The sequence below is a fragment of the Strix aluco genome, chromosome 5, assembly GCF_031877795.1.
Source record: "Strix aluco isolate bStrAlu1 chromosome 5, bStrAlu1.hap1, whole genome shotgun sequence".
In the NCBI taxonomy this organism is placed as follows: domain Eukaryota; kingdom Metazoa; phylum Chordata; class Aves; order Strigiformes; family Strigidae; genus Strix; species Strix aluco.
In genome coordinates, this window is record NC_133935.1 from 32,561,666 (window position 1) to 32,573,292 (window position 11,627).

At 62.0% G+C, this 11,627-nt stretch overlaps 1 protein-coding gene across 1 annotated transcript; it reads right to left on the reverse strand.

Moving 5' to 3' along the window:
* Nucleotides 1-540: 540 nt before the first annotated feature.
* Nucleotides 541-11,157, reverse strand: SHISA8 (shisa family member 8). The gene is made up of 4 exons (XM_074826799.1): nucleotides 10,228-11,157; nucleotides 2,143-2,267; nucleotides 1,902-2,042; nucleotides 541-1,395 (listed from the first exon to the last, which is right to left on the reverse strand). The coding sequence occupies exons 1-4, from the start codon at nucleotides 10,773-10,775 to the stop codon at nucleotides 1,073-1,075; spliced, it is 1,137 nt and encodes a 378-aa protein (XP_074682900.1). The 5' UTR covers nucleotides 10,776-11,157; the 3' UTR covers nucleotides 541-1,072.
* Between the last annotated feature and the right edge of the window lie 470 nt (nucleotides 11,158-11,627).

An 11,627-nucleotide genomic window follows, 5' to 3' on the forward strand; every position in this document is an offset into this window, starting at 1 on the left:
CTTCATCCCACCCAGCAGCTGCTCTTAAGCACAGGTGAGCCTGAAACAGAGACATCCAACTACACAAGTGCCTTGGGAAGCTGTCACTCCTTTGTCTGGAAAATGGAGCTGTATGGCTTGCGATGAGATGGTCCCTTGGTGGAGCAAGTGTGGTGTCTGTGTGCTCCTTTGGAAGCAACCCAAGAGGCTGAGGGCTTGAGCAGAGCCAAACGAGGTAGAGCTGAGCCAGAAGCCTGCAATTTTAGGAGCATCTATATGGAGGAAAGCTTTTACCTCACCTTGCTTGGAACAATGTCCTTTTGCTCTATCTCTTCATTTCTCTGCTTCCCCCTGGTAAAACTCTGTCAGAACCATTAAACTTCAGACAGAGGAGATCTGTTTGCTTTTCATGTAGCTGCTCAAAGCATTTTGCAGTTCCTACCACATCCCTCGTTTGGGGGGTTCCCTGGGGGAGGGGTCTTTGCACCCTGCCGCCTGTGGGGAAGGGGCTGGGGTTTTGGGAGCAGCATGGGGTCCCCCAGCCAATCCATACCAAGGCAATACAGTTTAATGTATTATTTATTGACAAGGTGGAGGCTGGGGCAGGGGGAAAGGGTAGGCTGGAGAGGGAAAGAGGCTGCTTGGGCTCTGCTGGCAGCACTAGGATTGTGCTTTGAGTCCGTTGCTCTTCCTCCACCTGCTCACAGGGGCTAGGTGGGGGTGTCTGGCCCCAGCAGGATGTGTCCCCCCCATCCCTGGGGGCTGTGGTCTGTCCAGCATCAGCCACCAGCCCCTGAGCTGCACGCTGCTCTGTCAATATGGCCCCAGTTCAGCCTCTTCAGAGGGTGGGCTCAGAATGGCTGGAACTTGTTACCCACATGAGAGGGACAGCTTGGCCCACGGTGCCTCCTTGATGGTGAAGCGCAGCCCATCCACGGGAGAGGAAGGACGGCAGGTCTCCCGCCATGGCCGGCTGTTGTGGTTTACGTAGGACCTATGATGCTTTGCTCCAGCAGGCCGCCCCTTGGGGAGGCTGTCAGCGACGCTCAGGCAAGGGGGCAGCCCCAGCCGCCGTCCCCAATGGCACTGGCCGTCAGACGGTGACCTCGGTCTTGCTGTTGGTGGTGAGGTGCCGGGGGGGCTGGCCGTACAGCAGGGTGGCCGGGCCAAAGGCCTCGGGCGGCCCCTCAGGGCACAGGGCAGCCAGGCCTGGCCGGCGGGCGCCGCGGGGGGGGGCCCCCTCCCAGCCCCCTGGGAAGGCCGGGCCCCCCAGCAGCTTGGGGCCCTTGGCCTTGGCCGCAGGCAGAGGGCAGCCCTCGGGCAGCGCGGGGGCCTCAGTTGGCGGGAAGGGCAGGGTGCCGGTGGGGGAGGCCTCCGGCCCCCCGAACCGCCTGTAGAAGTCCTCGGGGGCGCTCTCTGTGGGGACAGGGGTGCGGCGTCACCCCCGCAGGGACACCCCCCTCGGCTGGCACAAGGGGACGGGGGGGGGGCTGCGGGGGGGGGATCCTGGGTGCTGATTGGCTGGGGAGGGGGGGGGGATCTTGGCTGTGGATTGGCTGGGGTCTGTAGGGTCTGGGAGATCCAGGGTACCGATTGGCTGGGCAGTGTGTCCATGGGGGATCCTGAGCTCTGATTGGGTGGGCAGCGCTGCAGGCCTGCGTGGGACCCTGGGCGCCGACTGGCTGGGGACTGCGGGGGGTCCGTGGGGGACCCTGGGCGCCGACTGGCTGGGCAGCAGGTCGGTGGCGCAGTGGGGGAGCCGCAGAGCCTCTGCCATGTGCAGCCGCCCCGGGGAACTGGGGTGCCTGTCCTGCCCGTGCCTCTCTGCGAGCCTCCCGCCCCTCCCCACCCGTCTGCAGGGTCCACGGGGCACATTCCCCCCGCCCGGCCGCCATCCCGGCCCACGCGACAGCGGCACTCACCTCCAGCCTTGAGCGTGGCGTAGGCAGCGTAGGCGGGGGGCGGCAAGGCCAGGCTGGTGGCCAGTGGCAGACGCTTGCCGTGGCCGTGGGGCCGCCCCAGCGGGGGTGCAATGGCCACCGCATTATTCAAGGGTGGCTTGTCTGGAGGAGCAGAGGCAGGTGCTCAGCCATGGGCAGCACCCTCCCGCTGCCTTTATTCACCCAAGGGAGCTTATTTTTCCCCACTGCACCAGTACCTTACCTGTGGCGGTCCTGGGGGGCCCCCGGGCCAGCCCCTCACCCAGCGGGACCTGCACGTCCCCCATGAGGCCATCCACATGCTCAGAGGGGCCATGGCCCGGCTGCTTCAGCAGGTCCGTCAGCGTCCTGGGAAGGGGGTGAAGGGCTGTTAGGGTGATACCCCACTACTCTGGTCCTGCTTATGTACCCCAGCCCTGAACCCTGCCCTCTGGAGACAGAGCTGGGCAGCTGGAGGCTAGAAAATGGCTACTGGGAGCAAGGAGTGCACCCAGGCCTCCAACCCATCCTTTGCAAGGGGGCTAGTGAGCCCCCTCAACAGTGAATTAGGGTCTGGCTGGGGCTGAGACCTCCCAGGGCCAGGAGCATCAGCAGATAAGGGCAGCAAGGGAGATGCATGGCTCGGAGCAGGCTGCAAGGGTATCACGAACTGAGCCAAAGGGACCCGAACTGATGGCAGCTGGAGCGACACTTCGGGAATGTTCCCACAGAACAAAAGCCTGGTGCAGAGAGGGGAGAGGAGGCGAAACCTCCACTCAAGTCCCTTCAAAGCTGAGAAGACCCTGAGGAAGGGATTAGAGAGGCCACTTGTGCCCCTTTGGGGATGCGGATGAACTAGCAGCGCACACGCTGTCCCTGCATAACACCCTCCTTATAAGTAACAGCATTAAACATTAAACACCATTACATAAGATAAAGCCCTATTTTGTTTAACATTCATGGACAGAGATGCTGCAGTCCCACCGTGGCACACTGGCAGTGCCGGAGCAGGGCACACCAGCAGTGCCGGAGCTGGGCACACAGCAGTGCTGGAGCAGGGCATGCCCACACAACGTTGCAGCCTTTGGCAGCAAGTCCCAGGGCAGGATGGGATGTTCCTGCTGGCGTTGGTCTCCATGAGGAGGACACTGGCCATTCCCCCTGCAGAGACCGGCCCTGCATGACTGCAAGGGCTTAGGGATGTCCACTCGGGGCTTTTTTTGGCTCCCTAATCCCTGGCTCACTGTCAGCACGCCTCGCACCTTGAAGGCTCTGCCTGGCTCATAGACACACACTGGGAGCTGCAGCAGGAGCTCACAGTTAGCAAGTGGCTGGATGATAAAACAGCAGATTAAACTCAACATGGATAAATGCAAATTGGAGAGGAAGCGGGGAATAATCCTGTCTTGGTGGATGTATCAGCTCGTGGCTCCAGAGCGCTCAAAAGCCCAGTGAACCTAGTGCAGGGAATTGCCAGGGAAGGCAACGAGAACAACAGGGAAAGCAATGCATTATGCCTGGGTATGCAGACGCTCAGGGGGCCCTGAGCACTGTTCTGGGGACATTTTCCCTCCCAGTTTGGATCCAGTCAACATCACAGGGCAATGGCAAGAGAAAGCTACAAGGGAGAGTTGCTTGTCCTTTGGGTTCAATTCACATAATTCTTGGGGAGCTTTGGGTAACAACCCCCCTAGGATCACTTAACCTCCAAATGGGCCAACAGACCCTCATGGAGCAAATCAAATTGAAATGAGGGAGGAAAAACCCTTGGCACCAGTATATACTGTGGGTTTACCAGCTGGAAGGCAGCTTGGCAGAGAAGGGCCTGGAGATCATGGTGAACACCAAGCTGACCATGAGCCAGCAGTGTGTCCTTGGGGCAAAGGCTGCATTAGGCAAAGGGTTGCCAGCAGGACCGAGGGAGGTGATCCTTATCCTTCCCCTCTGCTCAGCACTGGTGAGGCCACACCTGGAGTGCTGGTTCCAGCTCTGGGGTCCCCAGCACTGCAGAGACATGGACATACTGGAGAGAGTCCAGCAAAGGGCCACAAAGATGATGGAGGGACTGAAGCATCTCTCCTGTCAGGAGAGGCTGGGAAAGCTGGGACTATTCAGCCTGGAGAGGAGAAGGCTCAGAGGAATCTTACCAATGTATGTGAACATCTGAAGGGAGATTGCAACAAGGACAGCGTCGGGCTGACAAGAGGCAATGGGTGCAAATGAAAACACGGGGAATTCTGTTTAAACAGAAGAAACAACCTTTTTTCCTGCAAGGGTGGTCAAATGCTTGATCAGGCTGCCCAGGGAGGCTGTGGCACCTCCATCCTGCAGCTATTCAAAGCCCCAAACCTCCCCAGGAGCTCTCCTGCACCTGACTGACCCCAGCACTGGGCCCAGCCAGGCTCCTTTGGTCACGGGTGCTGCACCCAGAGAAGCTCTGGGCACAAGCCCAGGCGGGCGGCAGGCTGTGCCCAGGCAGGGCAGTGGGGAGGCAGGTCCCCCTGAGGCTGTGGGCTGTCAAGCTGGGGAGCTGCCGCCCCGTCAGCTGCCACCTTCCCCGGGGTGCGCTGCTCGCTGGCCCCCTCACCACTGGCCACTGCCCGCTCTCGCCTGTCCCCGGGGCCCAGCGCTCAAACAGGCTTGTTTCACCAGGAAGTTCAGTGCAATTTGACCTATTTTTAAATTTTTTTTTTCCTCCGGTCTATTTATGAAGCTTGAGCAATCCTTTCTCTGTGACTTCCTCTCCAGATAAATCCATCAGTGCTCTTTCTCATAAGCCTGCCCTCCTCACAGACCACCTGAGGTGTGTGGACGATAACAGTTAACAATAATGGCACAAGCAGTCTATTAACGAGCTATTTTGCTAGGGTGAGAAGCATGAGACCTCAGCAGCAGCAACACCCTGACTCACCCCCCACCTCCCCACCTTGCACCATGAGCCGTGGGCCCCCAGGGGCTGCACACACCCCCCCCCCCCCCCCCGCCCCGTCCCCAGGTGGTGCGGTGCAGGTGAGGTAGACCTGGAGGGTGACACCATGCTGAGGAGCTGCTGTCTCACCATATGTGTTTTGGGGGGTTTTAAGAGTCCCAGCCTGGTCCTGTGGCTAGGGGGCTTGGTGAAGGTCAGGCCACATGTCCCTAGGTCACCTGGCGGTCTGTAGCACCAAGAGAACTCCAGAGTGCAGAGGGTGGTGGGGAACACAGGGCAGATGTGGCTTTAAACCTGCACTGCTCGTCTGCAACAAAACACTAATGAGTGGCACCACCGAGGCCATCCACCCCTGTGGCCGGGGATGCCAAGCACATGAGACCATGTGTGAAGGTCACTTGCCACCCAGCTTGCCTGAGCACAGTCTCGCCCGTGTCGGCATGCAGCCACCTCCATGGCAAGCGTGGCTGTGCCAACAGGTCCAACCAAGGTTCCCCAAATCAGCCTGGTGTGAGCCCTGAGACCAAGCAAAGAGGGAGAGGCAGATTCAGGGACAGTGATGACAGAGGCCAAGACAGCTCCATGGCAGAGGCTGGCATGCAGCGCTCGGTGCTCTCAAGCCATCCTTGGGGGAGCCACCTTCACATGGAATGGAGATGCCCATATGAGAGCAGGACCCAGGGCCTGGCAGAGCACACCAGCCCAGGGGCCGACCCACTTTTGGGAGGCCCAAGCCCCACACCCGTGGCAAGCCTGACAGGAGAGCTGCTGCAAGTCCTGGGCAAAGGACCAGGCAGAGATGGGAGGAGACAGGAGTGAAGCCTCCAGAGGAGAGGAGAGATGACAGAGTGATGGGTGAAGTGATATTGCCCCGAGCTGGAGTGAACCCTTGGAGGGAATGCAGAAGGTGACAGTCGCTGGCTGAGCAGGGCAGTGAGGGTTTGGAGCAGGGGCACGGTGGTGGAGACACACGGCACGTTGCAGCTGTGGGTGGGCTGCCACCCCGGCCGACCATGCCACCTCTGTGCCCACCGAGAGCGTCACCTTCACCTCCCAGGAGGGACACTTCCCATGTCTTACAGAGCATCTGCTTGGGGCAGGGGGTGCCCATCTGTACAACCGAGCAGCATGGGAACTGCGAGACACCTGCCCAGCATGGCTTGGACACTCAGGGATGCTCAGGAAGGCTTGGAGGGTAGCAAGGTGCCTTTGCAAAACTGGAGTTGCAGCAGGCGGAAATGGAGCTTGGGCAAAGCATTGGGCGGTGGGAGTGAGCCCACCTGGCTGGACATTGTTCAGTACAGGGACAGGGGGTCCAGGTCTCCCTTCCTGATGGAGCTGGGTCTCCTCTCTTGTGCCCCAGAGAGTTGAGGTGGCACATGATGACTCTCCATGCTGCCTGCAAACACGTTTTCTAAGTCTTCACCACCACCTGCTACTGTGGGATCAACCACAGGCATGGCCGCAGACTGGAGCAGTGCCAGAGAAACACCCAGGGCAGTCGGATGCACAGTGGGGCCAGGTTTTGGGACCCCAAATAGCATAGGGGGACCCAGAGAATGAAAAGCCAGCATCAGTGTCTCAGCTACTGCTGCTGCCAGGGCACCTGCTCCCACCAGCTGTTTTGCCCCTCTTCAGCATCCCCGCTGCCCCCCAGGAGGCTGCTCCTCACCCAGCTCTTCCCATAGGGATGTTCACTCCAGCCATAACCTGCAATCCCCTCCCAGGAGGTTTTGGGGAGAGGTTCAGGGTGCGTGCCTGCTTTTTGCAATGGGCACAGCCAGATCCCAGCGGCCCCCAGGGACCCAACGTCCCCGGAGATCCGGGGCCTGAAGAAAAACACAGGCAGGTGTTCCTGACTCAACGCAGGGTTTGGCCAGGCTGAGCAAGTGCCGGGGACGGGTGCCAAGCGTGAGCTGAGCAGGAAGGAGAGGGGTTTGCGGAGCTGCCATAAGGCCCTGCGGGGGGAAGGCGGATGAGGAAGGAGACACACACCAGGTAGCTGCAGCCACTCGGGCACCTGCTCCCCCAGGTGAACCAGCAGCCAAAGCCAGGAGGAGAAGCCGTGTCAGGAGGCAGTCAAGGTGCAAGGGCTCAGATGTTTCCACCCAGGAGAACTAGTGGGGTTTCTGCATCTGCTTGCTCTTCCTGGGCTCTGGACCAGGACCAGGACCATGATGAACAACATCTGGAGGTTGCAGAAGTGGTTGAACTCCCCCCCAACACGGGAAGCCTGCAAGAAGCGGCGGTGGGAGCTGTCCTGGGCCACAGGCAGCACTCCCCAGTAGCGGAAAAACCCCGGCAGGAGAGAGGGATGGGAATGGAAACCAAGCCGGCCGTGCAACAGGGACCTGGCCTGAAGCCACGATGCGGTGCCCGAGGAGCAAATGAGAAGCTCCTACCTGAGGCACCGGGAGGGAGACGAGGTGGCACTGCCCATGCCTTGGGCTGTGCATGGATACGGGGGCAAGGCAGCTAGAAATAGCCCCACTCTCTCGGAGGTCCCGAGACAAAACATATTGCCCAAGCTGACCAGGCGCACAGCAGGATGGAGGCGACAGTGTCCCTTTTTGGATGCCTGTGCCATGTACCCTGGCACTGTCTCCATCAGCTCAGTACCCGGGAGGCTGTGTCGGCCTGGTGCCTTGCCTGGTGCCTGAGCCTCCATACCCGACACACCACTCTCACCCTGCCGTGGCTTGCCGGTCACTGTCCCCCTGGAACTGGAGCTACTTGTGGCTTACGCAGAAGGATATGGGGCATGGGAGATGGCGAGACCTCTCCTGACTGCAGTGATGGAGGTGACCTTCTGATTTTGTCCCACAAAGGCAGGTGAGGAAAATTCGCCTTCTCCCAGTCCTTACGCCAGAGCCCAAAAGATCTGTGGCTTTGGGGAGAAAAGGCACTGATCTCCCCAAACTCATTTGGAAAGTTTGGCCTTGCATGAGCGAGAAGGAGGGGGGACATGGGGAAACACATGGCTCCAGCGGCCGCAAAATTGAGGCTACCCACAGAAAACAGCCCCCGGTGCGTGGCAGCAGTCCTGCAGCTTGGCTGGTGATGGGAGAAGGCAAGACCTGCTGGCAGGGGATGAAAACCTGGGTCCAGGCATCCCGGGGCTGACCCCTCCCCACACACAGTATCTCCTTCCCGGGGGGGTGTGGGGGGAGACCAAAAAAAGATGCAGTGGCAGGCAAGTGGAAGAGGAGTTGGGAGGCAGGGAGGCTGGCAGAGGCCGTATTGATCCTGTCAAGGTGCCAGCACTTCCTCAGGCGATGCGGGTGGAAGGCGCGGGCTTGCAGCAGCACCCAGCCAGACTCCCCATCAGGGGAGGGCCGCAGCATGGTTCTCCCCAGAACTGCCTTGCATGGCTCAGGAGGGCCCTGCGACCCCCATCCATGCCTGGATATGACCCTCCTCCAAGAAGCGGGTTCAGCCTCTAGTCCCCTGGGTGGGTGCAAGGAGTGGGGTGGGTCTGGGGTGCAGCAGGTCTGGAGTTGGGGTGCAGCACCCAGTGGCTGCACAAGCCTTAAGCAGGCAGGTGGAGGCAGGTGCCCCAGGGGAAGGAGAGAGGGTGTCTATGCTGGGGGGTGCAACCTGGGCTGCTCCCCAATCGTCCCAGTGAAATAATTTCCTCCAGCCCTGCTTTTTTTTTTTTTTTTTTAAAGCTAAAATCCCTGAACAAAATCACATAAGAATGGGTTTATTGCCAGGCTTGATGTCCTCACTGGGAAGACACAAAGTAGAGCCTGCACACCACTGCTCGGCAAGGTGCTGGATTCAGCTCAGCCCCCAGTCCCTCTCTCTGCCCCTGCAGCCCACTGTGGGTCCCCTCTTCATCCCTCCCCCCTTTGATTCGGGGCATGATCACCTTGGTGAACCTGCCCCAGCTCCTCTCCTTTGTGTGTGTGTGTGCGCACACATGCATATGTGTGCATCGCATGTGTGCCGGGGGGAGGCTGAGGGGGGACAGCTCTGAGTCAGAGCTGCAGGGGCAGAGCTGCGCTGGGAAGGCTGGAGCTGTCGGCAGCCGCTCCAAAGTGTTAAACTCATCGAATGTGATCGGTAACAAAAAAAAAAAAGAAATAAATTAAAAAAAAAGGAGGGAGAAGAAAAGCCTACCTAAGCGGAGGAGCCGTATGACGTGACACCAAGGGGAAAGCGAGGCAGCAGAGCCATGGCTGGGGCTGGGGCCACCAGCCTTGCCCTCCCTTGCCTGGCCTTGCCTGCACATCCTGCCTTGCCCTGCCATGCCCTGCCCCACCCTGCCTGGCCCTGTCCCTCCCCACCCCAGGCCAGGGGGGTCACCTGCTCCTCCTGCCTGTCCCCATGTGCCCCAGCATTGGGTACCTGACCCCACTGCCCCCAGGGGAGCTGGCAGTGCACCCTGCGGGGCTGATGCTGGACCACTTGTGGCACCTCAGTGCTGGGAGCAGGGGGGAGGCCGTGCGGCAAGGGGCAGAGGGGGTGGGTTGAAATGGGGCGAGAAACATGTATCTGGAGCCAGGACTGGTTTGTGAGGGAGAAGGAAAGATGAACCAACGGCCACGGGAGCCGGGTGGGAGCTGGGGGAAGGCACAGAGGGGGTCCCCAATGCCGAAGTGTGCCTGACACCCTGACCTTCATGCCCGCCAGCCCCACGCCCAGCCCCACGGGTGGGCTGAAAAGCCAGGGGTTGGAGCTGCAGGGCACGGGGGCTGGGGGGAGGCTGCTCAACCTTCCACCGGAGGCTGAGCCCCAGGGGTTGTGCAGCCTGGTCACCCCGGGTGACCACCCCGGGTGACCACCCCGGTGCGCAGAGGCAGGCAGCTGTGCACACGCATGCACACCCACACGTGTGCACACGCATGCACACGCACACTGAGGAGGCGCAACAACCATGGCGGAGATGTTTTTGCCATCTCCTCTCCCCCCCCTCCCCCCAACTGCCGGCAAGGCTGAGCCCAAGGGGACTGCGGTCCCAAGTCATTCCACAGTTGGACCCGGTCTCGTCTACCCTGCACATTGGAAACCACAGCTTTGGTTTGGGGGGGGAAGCCACGTCCTATAGCTCACGTCACCCATCCCACTGGCTGGTGGGGATGGCTCTCCTGAGCCAAGGACAGGCCTCCTCAGGGGATGGAGCAGGTCATTTTGAGAGGGGACGAGTGTATGATCACCCTTTCTCGTGTTGGCTGTCCTGGCTGGCAGCCTTTCCTGCTGGGACAGGTTGGGGGGGGCTGCAGCCAACCCACCTCCCCAGTGTCTCAGCATGCCGGGACAAGGGGTTTTGGGGATCACCTCACCCTCTTGGCAGCTCCAGCGTGAAGCCAGGGCTCACCCTGTGCAAGGGGCTGGGGACGTGGGATGCCACCCATAGCGGGATCAAGTGGGGCGGATGGGGGGACCAGACCCCTTTACCTGGAGACGGTCATCTCTGTCTGGGGACCCTGTGCCTTCTCCAGGCCCAGCTTGGTGAAGATGCCCACCAGCACCATGATGGCCACCACGCCGCAGATGATGTAGACGATCATGTTGGTCTTGTCGCGAGTGGGATCCTCGGGGGTCTCGTCCACCCGGGCGGGCGGCTGGCCCGTGTTGACCCAATTGGGGGTGTCGTAGTTGGAGCAGCCGCTCTGGTCCAGCCGCCCGGGCTTGAACTGGCAGCAGAAGCGGTATCCGCATGTCCCGCAGCAGTACTGGTAGATGCCGGCGTTGCAGTTGAACGGCGGGTCCCACTGCCCCATCACGTCGTAGTAACCGCGGCAGCGGTCCCCGCCCGGTGGTGCTGCCCCGGTGGGCGCGGGGGCCGTGCTCTCTGCCGCCGGTGCCTGGCTGCCGTTCCCGCTCTCGCCGGGCCCCCCGGTGCTGGGCTCGCCGCTCCACACCCGGCCCGGCTCCAGCAGCACCAAGCAGCAGATACCCACGACGTAGCTCGGCTCCATCCGCCCGCGGCTCCGGGGGCCCATTCGGGCGAAGGGGCGAGTTAGAGCCGCTCGCCCGGGACCGGCCGCATGGCCGGCGAACAGTCCCCGTGGAGGAGAAACGAGCTGGGCGAGTTGGGGGTGATGGGGGTCAGGCAAAAAAGGGGGGGGGGGGAAGAAGTGGGGGGAAAAAGAAGTGCGAGGGGACGTACCCCCTCCCCGCCTCTCCCCAGATTGGCCGACGGGCAGAAATTCAGAGCGGGAGGCGAGGCGGGCGGCGGGGGAGAGCCGCCGCCTCCCGCCGGCCGGGGAGGGGTCGCGGCGGCGGGCGGCGGGAGCGGGCGGGCGGGCTGGGGGTCGGCGGCCGCCCCATCCCCGCGCCTCTGCCCGCGCCCCCCGGCACCGCGCTCCGCGGAGGAGAGAGGGGAGGAACGAAAGGAAAAAGCAGCGAAAGCCCTTCGCACCAGGGCGGGAGGAGGAGGAGGAGGAGGAGGAGGAGGAGGAGGGCGGGGGAAGGGAGGGAGGGAGCCGGCGCGGCCAGCGAGGCGCGTGGGGCTCGGCTCCCCCGCCGCCTGACAGCCTCCCGAGAAACCGGAGAAGGTCCTTCACCGAGTCCTCTGCCAGGCTCCCCGCCGCCACCGGGCGGCAGGACGCCCGCCCTCCCCGTCGGGCTGCCGCCGCGGGCGGCCGGTCACGCGTGGTACCCGCCCCACGCCGCCCGCCTGCCCCCTAAGCAACTCCCGCACCCCCGCAGCGAGACACCCCCCCTCCCGGGCGGGACTTGCGGGGCGGCAGGCTCGCACTTTGGTGTGCAGGACGGGTGTGTGCTGGGGGGCCACGCAGCCCCCGGGGCGGTGGGGTGCCCTCCTGCAGCCCCACAGCTGGAGCCACGCGGGG

Bases quoted from the DNA above. Each gene is read 5' to 3' on its own strand.
- SHISA8 (XM_074826799.1), bottom strand. From the start codon at position 10,775: ATGGGCCCCCGGAGCCGCGGGCGGATGGAGCCGAGCTACGTCGTGGGT. The intron at 2,268-10,227 runs GTAAAGGGGTCT...CCCCCTTCCCAG, and splicing joins ACAGAGATGACCGTCTCCAG to GACGCTGACGGACCTGCTGA. The intron at 1,396-1,901 runs GTGAGTGCCGCT...CTGTCCCCACAG, and splicing joins CGCCACGCTCAAGGCTGGAG to AGAGCGCCCCCGAGGACTTC.